This window comes from Elgaria multicarinata, chromosome 10 (assembly GCF_023053635.1).
Source record: "Elgaria multicarinata webbii isolate HBS135686 ecotype San Diego chromosome 10, rElgMul1.1.pri, whole genome shotgun sequence".
In the NCBI taxonomy this organism is placed as follows: domain Eukaryota; kingdom Metazoa; phylum Chordata; class Lepidosauria; order Squamata; family Anguidae; genus Elgaria; species Elgaria multicarinata.
Window position 1 is genome coordinate 89,171,229 of NC_086180.1, and position 21,977 is coordinate 89,193,205.

At 40.1% G+C, this 21,977-nt stretch overlaps 1 protein-coding gene across 2 annotated transcripts in view; it reads left to right on the plus strand.

Moving 5' to 3' along the window:
* TAPT1 (transmembrane anterior posterior transformation 1) overlaps positions 1-21,977 on the plus strand; it is a 66,888-nt gene that overhangs the window by 22,496 nt on the left and 22,415 nt on the right. The window contains exons 2-4 of one of the 2 annotated variants that reach the window (XM_063135411.1): positions 730-860; positions 8,210-8,328; positions 15,797-15,820. In XM_063135411.1, the coding sequence (XP_062991481.1) occupies positions 730-860; positions 8,210-8,328; positions 15,797-15,820 (274 nt within the window). The remainder of the gene's footprint in view (positions 1-729; positions 861-8,209; positions 8,329-15,796; positions 15,821-21,977) is intronic. The other variant, XM_063135412.1, reaches the window with a different exon arrangement.

Consider the following 21,977-nt stretch of genomic DNA (forward strand, 5'->3'; position numbering starts at 1 on the left):
CGACAACCCACTGGGGACTATTTAACCCCCTGTGGCTGCCATTTAAATATGCAACCCCCGTGCGAATCTGGTAAATGTGGGTTATGCGAGGGTTGTTTAATCCTCGATTAACCTATGTTCACCAGGTTTGCATAACACAGCATCCCCATAGCGGGGGTTGCATGTGCAGCCTGGCATCCGTGAACACCATGGCTCATCATAGGTAAAGTGACCCATGATGAGCCATGGAGTGTGGTACGAACTCAGGCACACACACAAACACACACACACACTGACTGTCAGTGTTTCTTTGTGACTCTCCACTCCCTGGTTTTTCTCACTGTGCTTGGAGAGGAAGCTGCTGCACTCCACTTTACTCCATTGTTTCTCTCTCAAAAGTAAGATATTTGAGGGAGGAACCACAGAGAGCAACAGCATTGTTTGCCACTCACAAGAATATTGAAATCACAGATGACACTGGGCTAGAGTGGCAAAAGGGTCCCTTTTAGGCCCCAGAGGCTCAGAAGCGAGAAAGAAATGTGAGAAAGGGAATGGCGGGGTGGGGACATGCTAGGGCACCTGTGGGCCACTTGTGAGACCCCCTTTCCGAGGTCTGCATGTGAGCTGCAGGTTACTTTAAACCAATCCACCCAGTTTTGAAATTAGAAAACTAATACTTAGAGCCTAGAACATTTTAAATTGTTTTTATTAACATAAACTTTGCTTTAAAAATGTTCTCTCCCAATACAGATCTTTCACTGTTGAGATTCATCAATGCAGAGCTAACAAGGGGTTACTTCCTTGAACACAATGAAGCAAAGTACACAGAAAGGAGAGAGAGAGTGTACACGTGCATGCGAATACCAAGAGAATTGGAAAAGGTAATTTTTCTCAGCATTCTACTTGGATTTATAAATGCAAAATTTGACTGTATTAAAAAAAAATCCAAAACATGCATTTTAGTGAAAACATCTTTTATTGCAGAAATAATTTACTGCGTTTACTTTTCTTTGATTTATATAATTTGAGGCGTTATTCTGTTTTCACCCCCTTGTGGTCACTCTGGTTTTCAGTTTGCCTTATGTATGTTGATAGCAGAATTGAATATGTAGGCTCAGCTCCAAAGAAGTGAGATGTGTGGGCTGGAGAACAGCATGTGCAGCCAGGGCTTCAGTTGTTGTTTTTTCTGCAGCAGTTCCACTGCCAAAGAGAAAAGCAGTGATCCATTTTTAAAAAGCGGCTTGTCTCTGGCAGTGGGAAGTGCCACAAAAAAGCCATGATGGTTGAAACCACAAATAAACAATTCCAAAAAGCCAACAGTCTTTTGCCAGCTGTTGTGTGTGTATTCTGTTTCTAGCCTAGGACATACACTATTGGGAACCCTTTTAAATTGCTCATGGCAGATAATTTGTATCTCTACTGAGTTGTACGACAGTGGTGCTGCAAGATAATTTTGGACTCTGGACTTAAGAAAACAAAGAGCAAACTGTGGAAGAAAAGGCTACCCTCCCTACTAGTGTGCTAAGGGGGTGGGTCCTAAGGTTTCCTAGCAACTGCAAGTCTATTGAACTCAGCGGGAAGAAGGCTTGTATTGAGGCAGATGTTGGCAATTGGAGCAGCTGTAAAGATCTGGGGCATAGCTCAGAAGATCCGAGGCCTCTGCCCAGCTGGGCCACTCCTTAATACCACTGGCTGTAATGCCGTTTTTATCCTGAAAGCTTGCTGAAAATTCACTTCTATTTTTATCTTGTTTCACTTCGTTTTATTGCCATCTGAAATATATACAAAATGGTTGACATCATTGTTTTTGAAATAGACAGCCTATACATTTATGCTTACCCGTTATTGGGTTTTGTCCAGGTACATTTTAACCTTTGCTCTACAAGATATTGTTTATAACAAAACACCGCACACTACTAGGTCGATCATTGGGTTCATGAACCTTCTGGTTTAACAAATATAAAAATGCAAATAACCTGTCTTGGATTTGTGAGAGTAAATACCATCAGAATTTAGAGACTCCAGGAATTCATTATGCCCAGCAGGAATGTTTGTTGTTTGGCTACATACAAACACATATTGTTTCTCTTCTAATGATAAGAGGCAGAACATTGAAACCAGCTTCATTCTTGTGCTACTGCAAAATTATTTATACCGTCTCATCCTGTAGATATTTACTTGGTAGTAAGTTCCATTGTATTCAATCTGGCTTGATCCCAACTATGGCCTAGTCTACACCAAGCAGGATATTGCAGTATGAAAGCGGTATATAAAAGGCAGGAGCCGCACTACTGCTTTATAGCGGTATTGAAGTACACTGACAACTGTTGGGGCCCATTGACACATACCATATACCACTTTCATACCACTATATCCTGCTTGGTGTGGCTCCTGCCTTTTATATACCGCTTTCATACTGCTTTCATAGTGCAATATCCTGCTAGGTGTAGATTAGGACTAAGTGTGTATAGGATGGAGCCTGTAAGAGGGTGTCAGCAATGAGCAAACCCTGATGTTCTAGTCCAGCGGTTCTCAACCTGTGGGTCGGGACCCCTTTGGGGGTCGAATGACCCTTTCACAGGGGTCGCCTAAGACCATTGGAAAACACATATTTCCGATGGTTTAGGAAACTGTATTGACTGAACTATGTCATGTATCATCTTTTTTGTATTACTAAAGCTATTGTTATGTATTATTTTCATTAGCAAACCATCCCATGACAATGGATCGTGTAGAGAACAAAAATAATTTTATGGTTGGGGGTCACCACAACATGAGGAACTGTATTAAAGGGTCGCGGCATTAGGAAGGTTTAGAACTACTGTTCTAGTCAGTTTGCTATGCTCTTTACAAATATATGCTGATAGGGTAAGAGTTGCAGCTGACATTTTGTGAGATAAACCTGGAATGCCATAGCAAAAGGACATGCATGCTGTCATACAAAGATTGTGTATTACTTTTAGTATTTATTCTTTGACAAGTATGCCAATATGACTGACTAGTACTAGAAGAACTGAAGTTGAGAAATTAGTTGGAAAGGAAGGGGCTGCAATGCAGATATCTCTAGAACAGAAAGAATACTTTGCCAATATTTGAACGCTTGAAATAGAAACTTTTTATTAAAATATATAGAGTGAGATCAATTCCCATGAAAACTACTGATTAGAGAAGCTTTTAGTGGACATGATGGGCAGCCAAACTCTTTTCTATTGTCTGCTTGTGAAAAGGAAAGAACATCTCTTCCAGAAAATGTCTTTTCAAAATCAAGAAACAAATGCCATTTGACATTGGAAAAAAGATTGTCAACAGAAAGTGGAAAGGACTGAAGCAGATGAAAAAATTGAGGTGACTAAATAGTATAAATATCAAACCTATTTTGAAATGATAGGGTGAGGAAAGCTATATAATTTTCTTCCCTTTTTTTAGGATGAAACAAAAAGTCGAAATAGTTCACATTGCTCTGGATTTTGGGGGGTGTCAACCTTTGAAAACTGATCAAATTCCTTTTAACTTAATTGTCAGAATCTTTATGTTTTCAAAACCTGAGTAAAGTTGATTTTATCAATTGATGGAGGATAATTTCTGATTTACTGAACAAAATGTGTCAATTTGTAGGAAAGACTACTTTTACTATCTTTCATTCCTTATTGTAAACACACCAGAATCAAAATACGTTCAGCAGTGCAGGCCCAAGACATATTGCTGCCTGAGGCAAAGCCCAAGGAGTGCCCCCTGCACACCAGGGACAACACTATTCAGACACCAGTTCTTGAGTTCATTCTCTCCCTCCCTCCGCCCCAGCTATTCTTTCTGATGCTGCAATCCTGTGCACACTTAAATCGGAGTAAATCCCATCAAACTCAGGTGTAGGATTGCTCTGCCTTTCCAATCCCATGTCCCCCCCCCCCCACTCCTTTCTCTCTCTCTCTCTCTCTCTCTCTCTCTCTCTCTCTCTCTCTCTCACACACACACACACACACACCTTCCTTCCTGCAATTCCTAAGTGTTGGGACTGTGAAGAGAAAAGAAAGAAAGAAAAAACAGAAACGAGACAGGATGGGGGAGGGGTAGTTTATGGATCGGTAACTAGTTAAAGAACAGGAAGCATGTAGTAGAAACAGATGAACAGTCATGTAAGAAGTAAGTAAAATGGAACATGACAGAAGTGTATAAAAAATATGGTGTGCAAAAAAGTGAATAGGGAGTGGTTTTTCTCTTCCTTCTAATACCAAATGCCCACGTCATCCTGTGAAGTTGAATAGGGAGTGATTCAGGACAGACAGAAGGAAATACTTCTTCACACCGCAATTAATTAAACTATGGATTTTGCTACCTCGTGATGTGATTGCCACCAACACAGATGGCTTTAAAGGGAGATTAGACAAATTCATGGAGGATAAGGCTAACATTGGCTGCTAATCATGATGGCAACATTATTATACCTCCAGGATCAGCAGAGGCGTGACTCTGAATGGGGTTCAGGAGCAGGAGAGGACTATTGTCCTTGTTTGTGGGCTACCCAGAGACATCTGGATGGCTATTGTGGGAAATAAGATGCTGGACTAGATAGGCCTTTAGACTGGATACGTTCTGGGTCAGTGAGGCGGGGCAGAGGGGGCATACAAGGAAGAGAAAAATAAAAACCAACCAGGAACATAAAATGGGAAGTAAATAAAGAGGAAATAGCCAGAAGCCAATCGGAGGAAGAAAGAGAAGATAAAACGAAAGAGGCAAATAACAAAAAAAGGCCCAGGAGAGGTAGAAAACAGAAAGGGGAAAGGGGGGAAATGGGCAGGAAACATAAAGATAGTAAAGAGGAAAGGCGGTAGAAAGCAAAGGAAAGGACATAAAACAAAGACCAAAGCAACATCTGTGTGCACCATACAGAATCCCAGTGGCAGAGGCACTGCTTGCTGCTACCTTTGCCTTCCTCATCTTGACAGCCAGGTCATTTTGGACAGGGCAGGGGTACAAGCTGGAATGCTGATTCAGAAGCAATGGGAGCGCTGTGGATGAAGCAAGATGTAATTGTTGCTCCCCTAATGTGTTACTTGAGAAAATTGGCTCACTGTGCCTAATGTTGGAGCTGGTACTATGTGCAAATTTAAAGGCTGCACACTAAATAGAAGGGAAATTTATGCAACTGGAGTAACTACTCAAAGAAGGAGACACAGAGACTAGGGTGAGCCAATAACATTCCTTTTTGGACTTACTGGATACTCGGAGGTGTCAAAAGGGAGGAGGATAGTGACAAGCATCAGATCAACACTTAATAGGGAGAAAATTACTTTGCCAAGTGTAAGATATTGTGTCCCCCCCCCCCCTTTTTTGGGTGTGTGTGCACTTCGTTTGCACATTTTTTTTTCTTTTTCAGTGCTTCTGAATTGCATGAATGGGTTCCTCCTTTGTCTTACTATTATTTTTCCCCTGGTCCTTCACAATTGTGTGCAAATTAGCCTATATGCATTCTATTTCTTTGTATGTTATCTGTTCCATTTTGGTGCTTCCTTTTGACAGCTGAAACATACAAGGAAATTGACAAAGCAAGCTTACACATATTGAACAGCTGAAACTGCTCTTGCACACTTGCAAAAGACGAGATTTTTTTTAATGATCCCATTTGCACAAATTTCAAGATCCACCTCTTCCCCCATCAATTTGAGCAAATTGCCACCATTTAAAAAATGGAATTCATGTATTTGATCAACTCCCTATGAAATCCACTAGGGATGAAATGGAAACAATCCTTCGGGTTTTCACCCCCTAAAAGGAATGCTCAGTTATCTCTAAGTCTGGCCTTTACAGTGCCATCTTAAATGTATCATAGAATCATAGAATAGTAGAGTTGGAAGGGGCCTCTAAGGCCATCAAGTCCAACCCCTTGCTCAATGCAGGAATCCACCCTAAAGCATCCCTGACAGATGCTTGTCCAGCTGCCTCTTGAAGGCCTCTAGTGTGGGAGAGCCCGCAACCTCCCTAGGTAACTGATTCCATCGTCATACTGCTCTAACAGTCAGGAAGTTTTTCCTGACGTCCATCTGGAATGTGGCTTCCTGTAACTTGAGCCCGTTATTCCGTGTCCTGCACTCTGGGAGGATCGAGAAGAGATCCTGGGGCCCCCTCTGTGTGACAACCTTTTAAGTATTTGAAGAGTGCTCCAAATATTTGAAGCACCTTCCCCTTCTGGCTGGCTAGTCCAAGTTTTAGATAGTTGTAGTATATGACTGTTTGTTTTAACATAGAGTCTCCATTCTGGTTCACTTTCTTCTGCAGTAAAGTTTGTGGGAAAGGAGTACCTGCTCCCATTTGCCTTCTTCCTTGTGTAAAATCACTGGTGTGTAATTGTCTGGGTTCAGACAACACGATAACGCATGATGGTTTAAATAGTCGACGATTGGTTATTTAACCCACAATAGGTTATTGTGTTGGGGAGGAGTTTTTTTAACCAACAGTTGGTTATTTGGCAGAAATAACCAATGCAAATAACCAACGTTGTGCAGAGTTGGCTATTTGAACCACCACTGGTTATCATTATGTGTGGAAGGCATCATTGGTCATTTCCTTGGCCACCGTTGGTTATTTTGTAAGCCACAGAGTCACAAGGCAAGAGTGGTCAAAACAGCGGCTGCCACTCTAGTCCAGCTGGCAGGATAGATTTTTGGCAGCAATGGCTGATGGGATACTAGTGGGAGAACTGAGCGGGGAGAAAATGGGGGATGAGTGAACGCAGCCATTGTCTCAACAGGCCTTAAGACTGTTGCCTGTCTTGGAGCTCTAATTGTGTTGATTTTAATTGATTTTAGAAGTTTGAAAAACCACATGTATAACTATTGCTATTGCTATAAATACATGTAGATGTGCATCATAAGGCCCTTAAGACATATACGGTTACACATTTTGAAAATATTTTCAATGTTTTAGTAAAAATAAGAGTTTCTTGCTTAGCCACACTGAATTATAGCTTGTTTCCTAGCAAAAGTAAATCTTTATATCAGTTAATATATTAAAGGAGACGTGCTTGATCAAAGTTTCAAAAAAAATTGCCTGGAATTCATATAACTTTCTTATTGTATTATGTTTCTGTTTGAATTTTAATTGTAAGTTACTTTGGGAGCTAGACATGGCTGAAGTATAAATACATACTTCAAGTATAAATACATACATTTTTATTCACCCAGACCTTAACTTTTTAAGCAATAGTCCAGATCTCCGTGCACGACAGTATGACACTATTCAAGTCCACAGTATGCAGTTAACACATATCGCAAGTGAACATAGACCAGTGGTTTTCAAACTTTCTATCTTAAAGGAACATTTTCCTCATACATTTGTCTGCCAAGGAACTTATAGTGCACATTCAGTTCGTACAGGCCAGGCCTGTAGACTCACTAATACCTTGCATCGTCTGAGTGGTCCCTGGAACGTAGCTGCAGCTGTGGAATACACAGTTAGATCAGTAGTGATGGGAAAGCTTCCTTTCATGACTGTTTTTTTCTCATTGAAGAATCCCTGGTCTCATTTTTACATAGTCTAAAAAACATTGGTGCAGACAAAGCTAAACATTATTCTATACATTGTACATGGGAGGGGAAATTTGCAAAAAAGACAAAATGAATTCTGCAAAAGTTGTCTCTCTTTAGTTCAGAAAGACTATAGTCACAGTAATGTGAGTGTAAGGTCAAGGCTGATGATCTGAAACTGTAAGAACAATTCATCTATTGAATAAAGATTGGGATCGCTGAGCCATGAAAGTTAGCAAACTTTGAATGCCTGCATCATATGGAGCAGAATTTTTCTGAACATTTTCCAAGTACACAATGTGTTTTGTAAAGTTCAACGAGCTAAGCAAATAGTGCTTTAATATCCCGTAAGAACTCTACATCCACTTCTCTGGCAATTTGAATTACCTTCCCTACAAAGGCTTGACCTGTCCTTAAGTTTCAGGAAAACTGTGAAAACCTACCTGTTCTGCCCTGCCTTTAGAAATATTTAGTATTTCATCCTACTAGCCGTAATTTTACAGGGAATTCTATGCTTTGTTTATTACTATGATTGTTTTAACTGGGGTTTTAGTGTGTGTGTGTGTGTGTGTGTGTGTGTGTGTGTGTGTGTGTTTTCTATCATTTTTGGGGAAGTGGAAATGTGCTTTTATCAGCTTAAAATTGTTGTATGCTTAAAAGGTGACATTATTACGCTAATTTCTCTTTCTCACATTTTTTTTTAACTCTAGTTGATGATTTTTGGAATCTTTTTGTGCCTGGATGCCTTTCTCTATGTTTTCACGCTCCTTCCGTTGAGAGTTTTTCTGGCAATGTTCAGGTTCATCACATTGCCTTGTTATGGCTTACGGTAAGTTTTTTTATTCCTTTGTAAGAACTATGTTGAATTTTTATAGAATAATATCTTAATTTGTTTTTAATTGGCTTAGTTAACCATGTGGCTCTTTAGACTTGATTTGAAGTTAGAAACAGTTTCAAGGGGGGAAAGCAAATAAAAATAATCCCAACAGTTAACATTTATTTCTGAAATTTATTCCATTGTGGTTCCATTTAGCAGTAAACAACAAATTGTGGGAGAACTTATAGAACATTTGAACTATAAGGAGATGATGGGTGCTTTTATTAACAAAGAGAGATGATAACAAAGCTAGTTGAAATAGAAATAGAGAGCCAGTGTGGTGTAGTGGCTAGAGTGTTGGACTGGGGGTTGGGAGATTACTAGTCCTCATTCAGCCATGAAACCTCACTGGGTGACATTGGCCCACTCACAGGCCATAGCTAGATGGGGTGATATCTTGGGGCGATCCCCCGGGTCATCCCTCTGCATTCACATGGCGCACAGGGGATCCCAGGATCAGGGAGGGTTGATCCCTCCCTTGCCCCGGGATCTTGCCCTGCTCTTTGAGCCCACTTTTTCTGTGGTCTCGGGCTGATCCCGAGACCGTGGAACAAGAGTGCGGGCGTCACGGTTTGTACCGGCTCCTCACGGTTCATTGCGAGAAGCCGGGACCTGTGCCCATCGGGAGTGGGGTGGGGAGAGCGGGGAATTTTAAAAAAAACCTACCTTCGAGCGCATGAGTGCTCGTGCGCATCTTCTGTTTGTTTTTTAAAAAGAAAATGGCGGATGCGACGTCCTCTCCCTCTGAGGTCGTCACATACCACATGTAAATAGAGGGGAGATCTCGCAGTAAAAATATTGTGAGACCTTCACCCCTCTGTCACACAATACCAGGTAGGTCTAGCTGAGGCCACAGACTCAACCCCCAAAGAGTTGTTGTTGGGATAAAATGGAGAAGAAGATTATGTACACTGCCTTGGTTCCTTAAGGAGGAAAAAAGGTGGGATATAAATGTAATAAATAAATAAATATGTATCATGAGTGTATTGGACTGATGCTTATGCTACAGACTAAAAATTCTTAAATGCAAAATTCTGTGGCTAAGAACTTGTAATCTTCAATTTACAATCTGGATATCTAATGTACTCATTTGTAAGTGCAGAATATGCTCTTTACTGAGATGGAGGTGTGGCACCAACAATCCCAGGAGATGAATTTTACCCTAGTTACTTAAAACTTTGCTATGATAAGGCTCTAACAAAGTATTAAATAGAATGCTAGAGAACAGCCCTGTCTGTACTTTTATCTGCTACTCAGTGGAATGTATTTCATTAGTCTTTTGACAAGACTTGTTTGGCATCAGTGGTGATGTAGCATACTGTGACAATTCTAACCCTTTCAGCCACCTCTAAATAATGTATGTAACACATTTTTGTAATTTGTTCATTTTTATATAATGGGAGTCACAAATCTACTTACAGGTCTAGTTTAGGGGGAAAAAATATTAAAGATGATATTGATCATTTTCTCCCCAGATGTACTTTATGGGAGAAAACAGATTACCAAGTCGAAACAGATCACAGTGTGACGTGTCCACTTTGTAAGTCAGGCATGTTATCATCCTGCTACATTGTGAGGAGAATTTTACCAGTCCCTGTGAGCTTGCATTTCTTATTGTGTGAAGAAGTGTGGTAAAACGATCAGTTTATTGAATGGTTATGTGCATACTACGATAAATTACCATGTTGCACAGCATTTGTCTGTAAAGCATTCAACTTCAGTGTCTCTCCTCAGTGTCATCACTTCATAAATGCTGGGTTAGAGAGTAATTTTAAAAAGTCCTTCTGAGAATAGACCACATTTTCTGTTGCTAATAAATCTTGTACGAAATACCGTCAGATTGCACTGATATGGGCCTTGACGTATGTATATTTCAAACATGTATGAACACATGTGGAAACCAAAAGAGGTTCTACTTAGCTATATGATGACCATTTTATTAAATCTCCTGTCAGAAGAAAGATTATTCTATATGTAACCCGTTTCATAGATAATCACTATACAGATTAACTGTCAGAGCCTCGATTGTAAAAATGGGAATGCACAAAAATACACTGCAGTCAAGGTGGATTTTATTTAAGAATTATGACAAATTGTATAAGGCTAGTGAAAATCCTGCTACTGAAGTCAGCAGCTAAGACTTCAGCAAATCCAAGGTATTGTAAAAGTCTTGTGTACAATCCCGATGCATCAAAAGTGGTTTTAGTTTTTATTTGACCTCTGTGGGATTGACAGTACAAGGGTTCTGTTTACTTGCTGTTTTTTTCAGAATAACATATTCATTTGAACTCTGCCCTAAATACACTTTTGATTAAGCAACTTGTTTCACAAATTATTTTAATTGGAAATTTTTATTAAGTGCTTAATCAATTAATTTAATGCACTATATAATGTTTCTTTTATGGTTAAAATGCTATTTTATATTTCTTGATTTTTGCATGTTTTTAACAGAAAAAAATGCAATAGAAAAATGAATTCATCCAAAATATCTCTAGGTATATTTCACAAATGCCATTTTAAGAAATAAAGTACTGAAATAACCAAATCTATTGAAAGTGGGTGGGTGGTCAACATCTTCCTGTATTGTGTGGATATTCTTCCCTTTGTATGAGCAGTTTGAAAGGATTTGCTATACAGCACAACGTCGTATTCCATTCTGTGTAGAAACTAAAAGTGCTCTTCCCTTCATTCTGTTTTTTTTTCAAGATCTCAATAGAGAGATTAAGTATCCTCTATCTCCTTCCTTTGTTTGCACTTCATTTATTATAGTCTCTTGTAAATTTCTTAAAATAAAAATTGTATTCCCCCGTTTGCTTGGAAAGCATAAAAATCCTTTTCTCTTTTGAGGTTAATCTTATTCATGATACCATGAATGGTGTGAAATGCAAATAGCTAACTGCATATAGCCTTATTTCAGCATTCACTCTCTTGGGCTATTTAAAAACAGAACAGGGAGATTGCTTCATAGCTAGGATCGTTTCCTCTTTTGTACTTGTGCATCTATGAGTTCTGACAGATTATTTATGAAGAAAGTAGGTTCATTTAATTGTTTGTTTGTTGTTTCAGGACTACCAGATCCATTTTTTATTTGAACTAGATATTTAGCTAGTTACATTTTAATATATAATATATATTTCTGGCTTTAGTTAGTGAGGTGCCATATGATGAAAACTTCGAGATATCTTTCGATGCCAGATAATTTAAGGGTGCTTCCAAATAGAAGGTTTCAGATTGTCAGGCATGTTGCTTCAGTGCACCTGACTTCAGCAAGTCATTTGAGGCTATATCACTCCCTGCTGGTCCAAGTAGCAAATTGGGGTCCAGCAGGATAAACCAGCACTTGCGAAATGGTCTAAAAGAGCAGCAGTTATGAAAAACTGCCAAATTAATAATACAGAACTGTACTTTCTTCCATTGCTGATTTAGGGCTACAGCATTAAGTCAACCTCGGGGAAAGCTGCTCTCAGGGAACCCTGTAGAGTGTTCTTTTCAGCAAAATGTTATTTATGGCCTGCCCTACCACAGTAACTTTTGCATGAATTTGAGCCCTGAGTTTTGAAAATAGTTGATTCCTTCCACCATAACTTTTCTTATTTCTTTGGGGGAAATATATATATATATATATACTTTCTCCTCAATTAAGATGATTTTTTATGTTCAAAATTTAACACATTTTGAATAATTTTCAATACAAGTTCTGTCAAGATTACTGTGATTCCATAGGCATAAGTTACTATAACCCAATATTTAGATCAATATTGTATCCCATATAACATTTATATATACTGTTCTATGCAGCAGTATATGTGTGTGTGCGATTAAACATATATATTCTCCTAATTTGAGACAATAGGCCTGTAATTCTGCTAGATAGTGACCTGATTCTCAAAATAAGCCACCGCAGGGCACTTTTCCCATAACCACTGCCCAGGCACAGCTTGTCTTGTTGTCCAGGTCCCAGTGGCATTGCCTGTTTGAAGGGGAAACAAACCTCCGGTAGGGTTATTGTTTTATTCCCCCTCCAAACAACCCATGCTGCCCAGGTTTGGATGACACAGCAACCCCCACCTAGGCAGTGATTATGGAAATCATGCCTGGCATGCATCACAATTTAAATAAATCTATTATAAATAGGTTTGGATTGTATGAACTGATACCTCAACTATTGATTTAATTCCACTAAAAACTGGCAATACAAGCCTTTTAGAAATACAGACTTTCTTCTGTATTTCCTTTTTCTCTTGTCGCATATTTAAAGTTTGACAATAGTATATTTGAGTGTCTCCATCAAACTTTGATCTATCTCCTTTTTGCTGAGGTTCAGGCTTGATTCCCCCAAAAATCTTAATTAGGCAGATGTGATCCATTCCTTTCATCTTGAAGGGGGAAATGCCTTTTCCTGCTGCAATCTGTATATGCTAAATGAGGGAAAACAACGTTTTCAACATCACTTTCCCTCTTTTCCATGATGATCTACATACGTAGTGTAGCAACATTACAACCTTCTTTCTCTCTCTTTCTCTTTTATTTCTTGTAAATCAGACTGAAGGGGAGAGCACTTTCACTTCCTTTATAGGATGGAATGTGATGTCACATGGAACTTCTCCATGGTGAGTATATATCCTGATTTTTCTTCTATGCTATCAACTGCAATGTTGCCTCCACATAAATTGAAGGTTGTACTGTCAAAAAGGCGGCAAGTGAAATTGTTAACGAACATACTTGCATTCATAAATTTCTCTGCTTTCTATAGGTGAGAAGCACTTTAGAGAAAAACAAAAGCTATTTGTCATTTGCAGTACAGCTTACTTAAAAAAATGTTTAGGAAGATAATGAAATAAATAGTAAAATCAGAGTACATGTTTACATGAAGTTTTAGGTGACGTTGCCCTACCAATTAGGGCAGAGAAACCACATAATTTTGCCTATTTTGAATGAAAATTTCTATATGGTTCTTTTTTTTACTTTCATACCATTGACGTCCCTCAAAAAGCTGTAGGCAAATGGGATAGTAAAAGTTCTTATGGGTATTCACTTTTTATGACCACTGTAGGTTTGTGACAAAAGATTAGATCATCTGTTAATGAAATTGAAATAACAGTGGCATGAATCCAAAGATCTGCTTATGCAATGGTGCTTTCTTACCCCCTCTACTCACTGCAGCCTCCTGTGCATCCTGAAGACTGGGCAGAGGGCAGCATGCCATGGGATGTAGTGTGGGGGAACTAAAGCAGGAGAAGGAAATAAGCAGAAAATTGGTGAATCACCTTGCTCAAGTAGATGTGCAAGAACACCTTTGTATTCAAGCCATAGTTGAGATTAAACCCAATCTAAAGCAGGTTTGGTTTAAAAATTGATATAGAAGGGAGATGAAAGATGAAGTGTTTTTCAAACCATAGCCCTTGCTTTATTGCATAATACATAGTATATAATGGCCCAGTTCATACAGTCATTTCATAGAATCCTAGAATAGTAGAGTTGGAAGGGGCCTATAAGGCCATCGAGTCCAACCCCCTGCTCAATGCAGGAATCCACCTTAAAGCATACCTGACAGATGCATCAGGGCTGAGTGTTCCTCCCTTGCCCCTCTCCTCCTCCACTTGTACCAACTTCAGCACTCCATTCCTGTCTTGCATTAAGTCAGAGTCTCCCATTACAGTGGAACTCTTAACTTAATGCCAGTTTACAAACCGGGACAATCCTGACCTTGGCTTATTATCCTGCTATGTTAACTTAACACTAGGCCAGAATTTCGTGGTTTGGACATAATGGGAAACTTTGGTTTAATACTATTGCAATGCACTCTATGTGGGGCTACCCTTTGAAGACTGTTTGAAAGCTAAAACTGGTCTAGAACGCGGCAGCCTGGGTGCTGACAGGTAGCACTGGTAAGACTCAAATCACACCAGTCCTAAAGGATCCACACTGGTTGTCACTTTGCTTCTAAGCTAAAGTCAAGGTGCTGATGTTAATGTATAAATCCTTAAATGAATGTGACCCAAATATCCAAAACAGCACCTCCTTCCCTATAGATCAGCCAAGGTAGTGAGATCAGCAGGGGAGGCCCTGTTATGCTTTTGCCCCCATTGGAGATTTGTGCAGAAGCCGTACTAGGAAAGGCCTTCTTTGTCTTGATCCCGAGGTTTGTTTGTTTATTTATTTTATGAGGAACTCCCTCTCTTCTGAGGTGCATCTAGTATTTTATGCATTTCATTGGCAAGTCAAGAGATACCTCTTTACTCAGACCTTTGGAAATGAAGGAAAGATATAAGATCATGATTTTCCCCCTATAGTAAAGCTGTGTGTTGTGATGTGAACTGAGCTTTTGATGGTAGTATAGTATGTAACCTGCCCTGGGATCATAAGTTGAAGGGTAGGATATACACTGATATATTATTATTTTGATGATGATGATGATGATGATGATATCGAAGAATATGGTAGTATAAGGCTTATTACTAGAGATCTATCAGATCAGTTTTGCTTATTTTTGTTTTAAACTAAAGTTTGAGTAGGGTAGATGTGCAGAAAAATTTTAAACCTCAAAATAGTTCAAAGCTCAAGCTTTTAATAGCAATTAATTTCCTCCGCACAAAGCAGGCAGGACAGCCCCTCCTCCAGTGGGATGATGGAGAGCCCTGGATGGCCAATCAGTGTGGTTCAAAGGCAAGGAAGGGGGAGAAAGGGGCCAATCGGGCTACGTGAGGGATGGGGGGCACGCCGCTTTCAGATTTTGGAGGGTGGATTCACTATGCATGAACAGTATTTGCATTATTCATGAGCCCCTCTGTGGACTACTGGTGCCCATGGCGGCATGGGCTTTGCACTAGTTTGATGAAGATGATGATGATGATGATGGGAATGAAGGACCAAATCCGGGTGTGAGGAGGGGAGAAGAAAGAGGAGTGCTCATTTCCAGGTTGATAAACTATGGTTTATAAGATTTGCCTTTGTATTGTGTTTGCAAAATGTTATGGTATAGCCTATGGAGTTGCGCTTGTTGAATTGTGTGTTTTGGAATGTCAAACGTTTGCTAGGAAGCTTATTTTTAATTCAACAGAATAGTTCCTCTGTTGGTCCTTTTCTCCCCTGAAATGTAACTTCAACTTTGGCCATAGCTAGACCTAAGGTTTATCCCTGGATCTGGTGACACACAGGGGATCCAGTGCTCAGGCAGGGGTGAACCCTGGATGATCCCAGGATAAGCCTTAGGTCTAGCTGTGGCCTTTGTCACATAAAATAAAGTCAATTATACTAAAATATATTGAACTACAGTGATGATTTTGAATAATGGATGCTACTGTCTCTCATATCAGTTACCTCAACTAATGACTTTTAAGATGAATTTCTTTGGGAAAGTGTTTGAAACTTTATTAATTATCATGCAATTTCTCATTTTGCCTTGTTTGTTTTGAGACAGCTCTCACCGAGGCCTAAGGATAAGGTTGGTGTTGTTTTTTCTTTTTTAGCATGTTGTGCTGACTATGCGCATGTGGTTTTGTGGTTCATCAAACAAAGAGGGAAGTTATTGGCTTGTTTTAATTATTTCTTATACAAAGTGCATGCTTTGAAGTATCAGGCAAAGAAAGAGCCTCTTCCCCTTTCCACACGTTATCTGGCTCCAGGCAGTCTAGACTCTCTTGAGTATACCTGTGCAATGCATGTGCTTCTAGCCTAAGATTTTAAGGGCACACCTAAAAATATTATGGGTTAATGATGACACATTAAGGATGCCCATAAAATCTTAGTTTACACCTGCAAATTTAAGGTGTGTATCTTCTAGTGGTTGTAGGTATCTGAGGGCCAAGTCAAATCAGATAGTCCATGTGTGCACAGTGGATCTGTTCAGGTGTTCTCCTTGCATGTTATCTCTACACTGTCTGCAGAAGAGAGTATCAATGGAGGCTTTCCCCAAAATGTTTGAACCATCAAGAGATAGAGGATGCTCATCTCTGCAGACTGTTGCCCTCCATGAGAATGGCATGGAAGGGGGCGGAGCTAGTATGCTCATTCCCATTCAAGCTCCTTGCATGTAGAACTCCCACATAGGGCTAATGTTATTATACAGTATTATTATTCAAGTTCTTAAATAGTACTCTGCTTTTTTAAATTCCAATTTTGTTTTACTAATACCTAAAGAGTCATAAACAAATATATGCCAATAACAATGGTGTTAATTAAACCATTTAGAGTGGGGGGTTGCAGAACTTTGAGTGTGATCTACCAGTAGATCACAGGGATGTTCACAGTGGAAGTTTTACTTGGCACCACCTCCCCCCATACCGGTTGCCAGGTTATATGGTACAATGAAGCCCTGAGTTTTGCTTGTCGCCCTTGTGCCAGTGACGTGCACTGCCCCTGCTGCCTATCATACACACACACAGATCTCACTGCACTGATTGGACAGCAGTCACCAGCAGCTCCCACACGCACAGAGCATGGGTGTGCGAGAGGGAGTTGCCGAGGCAAGCAAACATCATGAGGCAGGCATAGCATGATTTGCAAGGGCTATTTCCTACATTTGCTGACTGTCCGGTGGACAAGTGAAATGAGAACCCAGCCAGTGTAATGGAGAAAGAAGAGAAGAAGGAGAAAAGATTCACTGGGGCCTGCAAGTGAGTGCTGGTTGAATTAAAGGAGAGGAAGGAAAGAGTGAACTTATTACAGGTGTGTGTGGAGGGGTGAGCTTCTGCAGATGTGTAGTTGGGTTGCTTGTGTAGCTGACTGATCCATAGTAACTGCCAATGACATGAGCTTGGTAGGGATGGGGGTAGTAAGGTCCTTGGAGAAGAAATTAGGGAGCAGCTGAGGTCCTTGGAGCAACTAAGCAGTGCACTGAACACCACCTTTTTGAATGTCTGTTTTTCTTCTCTGCAGATCTTTGCTTTTCCCCAGGAAGTAGGTGGGTTTAGGAGCTCAGTAACAGAGGCAGGCACTGCATTTGTGGGCTCTGCAGTTGACAAGCAGTGCGCCTCCCTCGGTCGGACGCAATCAGGGGATTTATACTGATTTAAAGATTACAATTTTGGATAGTAAAAACAGGGACAAGATGCATCAAGTTGATTGGAAGCTGCATCAAAAATTGAATCTTCATTTTCAGTGCAGTATTACAGTAACGAAAATGTGGTTTTAGCTCTTCACACCAACCTGCAATTAAAACCTAAGGTTGCTGAAGCCAGCCAATGAGGCAGAGTACCCAGGCCTCAGAAAAGTTGCTCTGTATTTAACACCTTTTGGGGGAATTCTGCTTACTTTTGTGAATCTGCATTTTCAGGAATGAATATAATCAAGTCAAATTATCATTTCAGTATGACAGAGGAACACTTAGACTTCTGTTATAAGATTAGCAGCCGCGATTATGCACCATATTGTTAGAAATTTATATGAAAATACAGTGCAAGAGTTCTGCATCTACTTCTACAAGACTCCTCATCCAGAAACCCCTGAAACTGAGAATTCTCTACATACTCTAGGACCCTGCCCAAGAATGGAATATGGCAGACTGGCTGAAAATTAGCCAATACATTGGGGTTCAGGGAGGCTTTTTTAAAAAAATGAATGTCTCACCACTACTCTTTTATGCAAGATGGAATCACACTTTGCCATAAAGAGGCGTTCAGCATTATTCTTAGTTACTTGGCCAGTCCCCTCTACAGCCACAAGATTTTTCTAGCCTTGGGGAAATTATGTTTTCCCCTCCCGTGCCGATCATGGCCTTAAAGTCCCTCTTGGATTAAGGCGGCCTTTAAGGCCATGATTGGCACAGGAGAGAGGAGGCAAAGCACGCTTTCTGGGGCCTCCAGAAAGTACAAATTTCCCCGGAAATGCTAATGGCGTGCCAGGGGAATTGTGCACTTTCCGGAGACACAGGAAAGTGTGCAACGTTGACCACTCGACTGGGCTGGCTTCCGGAACAGGACTGGCCAAGCAGCGCTTGGCGAACTTGTGGGGCAGACATCCTGTGAGTTCTTCATTGAAAGCCCTGTTTGGCCTCTGGAATGTTTAAATGGCCTGGGCAATAGATATGATCACTCCACTGAGCGAAGCCAAATGAGGTTTTTGGTTTTCCAGGGAGCTGGGGGCAATGTAATAAATGAAATGGCAACTAGAGCAATGTTGGCGGAATATTCAGAATGTGTCTGACAAAACACTCAATAGTCCATTCTGACCAATTTGTGCAATGCTTTGCAGATAAAATTTATCATATCTGTGCTGACTTGGATGCCACAGTTGATACAGGTCTGTTGGATGTACCTTTGGCTCCTAAGTATAATGGATACTTTTCAATTTGCCATTAACAAATCGGGGGAAAGGACAAAGGTCGCACACAGGTCAGGGCAGAACTGAGTTTGCCCCAGACCTGGGCCCGCTTTGTCCTGCAGCCAGCGATGGGATTGCTGCTTTCAGAGAATTGTCTTCCAAGGTGACAGGAAAATCCTCAAGAGCTATCAGAAAACCATCATTCTCCTAGGGTGGATCATCTTAAGCTTCCCCACTCCTGCAGAATCCCAGTAAGTCTAAATCCCACCAAGTAGTGATCTGACCATAACAACTAAACTATAGAAAGTATATCCAGATACTAATTGGGTCAGACTCATGGTTGCCATGAAGTTCTGAGATGGTCTTGAGAAGACGGCCTCTGCATGTGTCTTGAAGTCCCTAGCACAACAAACTGGGGAGATTCCCAAGTGCACTGTAGCTATCTCAGGAAGGCTCAGGTGGAACACCAGTAGAATACCTATTATGTCCCAACCCCATACCTTCAGATACACTCAAAACTCGAATACTATGGAACACCTGGCCAGGGGATAGAATCACGATAAACCACTGTGACTCCACTTCCCCCACCCCCAGTGGTGTTTTTTTTGCACAAAACAGTATTAAAATATTTAATCGCTGTAACTAAGCCTTTCTCTATGTTTCGTATGTGATGTTAGACTCGGCGAACTGTTGTAACTTAGATGTAAACTGTGTATCAATAAGGGCAGGCCACCTCTCTGTTTATGAGTCATCATAAATGTCATCCGAAGTCACCATTTTATGACTCGTTTAACACACAATGCCCCAGCTGCCATTTTTTGTATTGGTTTCGCCCTCCCCCAGTGCCAGTTTGTGAATGGCTGCAAGTGGTGGATCTTGAGACTGGGCAAAAAAAAGGAAAAAGTAGATGCATCAAGATAAGTCTGCCCAGGCCGGTTTTAGAGGGAAACAAGATATTAATTAGGCTACTGAAGAAAGTGCTGTACAGGTTTTCTATTCTGTAGTTAATATTAGAAAATAAACAGAGACCAGTAAAGTTGAAATCCATCCGTCCTCTGTATAGCTCTTTTCAGTTCAATATAATACATTAAACCTCATTTGACATACCTCCCCACATCTTCAGCTGTTCATTAGGAGTAAGTAAGAGTCAGAGCTTTCCTCTACTTATGGGCTATGATCATATTCGTACTGATGATTATCCATTCAGTTATATTACTTATGCCTAGCTGGACAAGTTGACCGCATACAGAAAAAATCCCAATATCTATAAATTAGCATATTTGAATGGATGTTATCAAGTATCTGGTATGGACTCTTGTTTAAGAAATACCTGAAATCCAAATGGAAAATGATTTAAATTAGGCTTTTCTCTTCGGTGATTTAAATATTTGATGTAAACTGCCTTGAATTCATTCACTCCTCACAGCTCATGCCCTGTTCTAAGGCTTGATGACCTATTCTGCAACTGATTACTTTTCAATGTGCTTTTGAAGCATTAGATGTCTTTTTGCTTTTCATCCTAATAGGCAAATGCACTCCTTAATACTGTACATTTAGAATTTTAAAAATGATAGTCTAGTTATAGAGATGTTCAAACATTTGACTGGATTCTAATGTCAAATCAGGCCATGGTTTAGCATGAGGTTTGAATTAATAAAGCATGGTTTTCGCTAGTTTGGCAAGGTCCACAGCTTTGCTATGGAGGTCTTTGATATAAATGCCAAATTTTAGGGGCATTTTGGTGATGGAGGAGGGGAGCGCATGCAAGGAGCCGAGTGTTACTGAGGCTGATTCCGGAATACCCAGGATTGAGCTGAGGTACTTTTCTGAAGAAGATTCAGAATCTTTGATATTGCACAGCATTGAACGGAGGGGGTTTATATGGGCTAGTTCCATGCAGTGTGACCCTGAAGCTTTTTTTACTCACTGAATAATATTCAGTACAAGTATTGTGCGTGTTCATGTTAATCTTATTTGTGGTCAGCACTGCCTATTAGATGTTTTTCTTAACCAGCAGGTGGAGTCTACGTGTATGAAACATATACAAAATCTATTTAAAAATGGTGTTGTAAAGTTAGCTTTGACTGCATCCTACTGGGAACTCAAATGATCTGATACAAGCCTGTGGAAAACATTGATTTACACCACAAAGGAGCCGTATAGATCCAATGATTAGTATAAATGTTTCCTTAGAGAGCAATCTGACCAGTAGCAGTTGGTTTTTAGAAATAATTTGTTTGTTTCTACTAAATACAGCTCAGCCAGGAAAGATCTTACAAATGTGGATGCTGCACATGTTTGTCAGGGGAGACAAGGAGGGGAGAGGGAATGTCTTAATTGGCTGGACAACCACAGATAGCACTTATTTGTATGCTCTAGTTATTCTTAATTGGTACACGGGGCTGTTAGTAATTTTTGGAGATTTGTTGTAAGGCTTGGAGTTAAACTAAATGTGACTGAAACAGTATGTGTTTGTGTATAAAAACAACCAACCTTCATCACATAGAAGGGTGGGGTGATTTTTCTTTTTTTCTTTTTTAAACAACGAAAGGGGTGTGCTTGTAGGGCATAAAGATCCCTCTGCCTGCCACTTATCCCCCCATAGTTCCTTCCCCAAGTGATTTTCACTCAGTTGAGGTCACTTCCAATACTGGAATTCAGAAAAGCACTTGGGGAGAAAAACTGTGGCAGAGGAAGGTGTGAGAAGATCCTGTACTAGTTTTACTGTTAAAATCGGACTACCCACGTACCCTTATTTAGGTGATTGGGAACTGTGCCACATTATGTCTAGTTTGGCTCTTAGAAGTGCTAGCCTCTTAGATAGGGAAAGGGTCCAGTAGGCAATATTATGGACCCCGGAACATTGGTGTAATGATCCACTGCCATTAAGATTGCTAATATACTTCTAAGCAATCAAGAAATGGCCCAAAGTTTGAAAATACTATTTCCTGTAATAAATTGAATTTAGACTAAACTGGAGTTATACTATGCAAAAAGCTGAGATTATAGTAGTACTTACATCTGTATGCTAAGGGATACCTTTACTTTGTATTAGTCTAGAGCATTTAAAGAAAAGTAATTTAACAGATGTTTATGTATTTGAATATTTTGTAAAATTGCTATTTTATAATAAGACCTCTTGCCATAATTCCCCCCCCTCCGGTTTTATCTTGCTAATATGTGGCAAGCGTCAATTTGTAGGAGAACCAATCACGCAATGACCTGGTTTGCACATAATGCTAACCCATGATTTATTTAACCCATGGCTAACCCAGGGTTCATTTCCTTATCCAGGTTTTTTATCTTGCAGAAGTTGGAACAAACCATTGGTTTCTCAATTA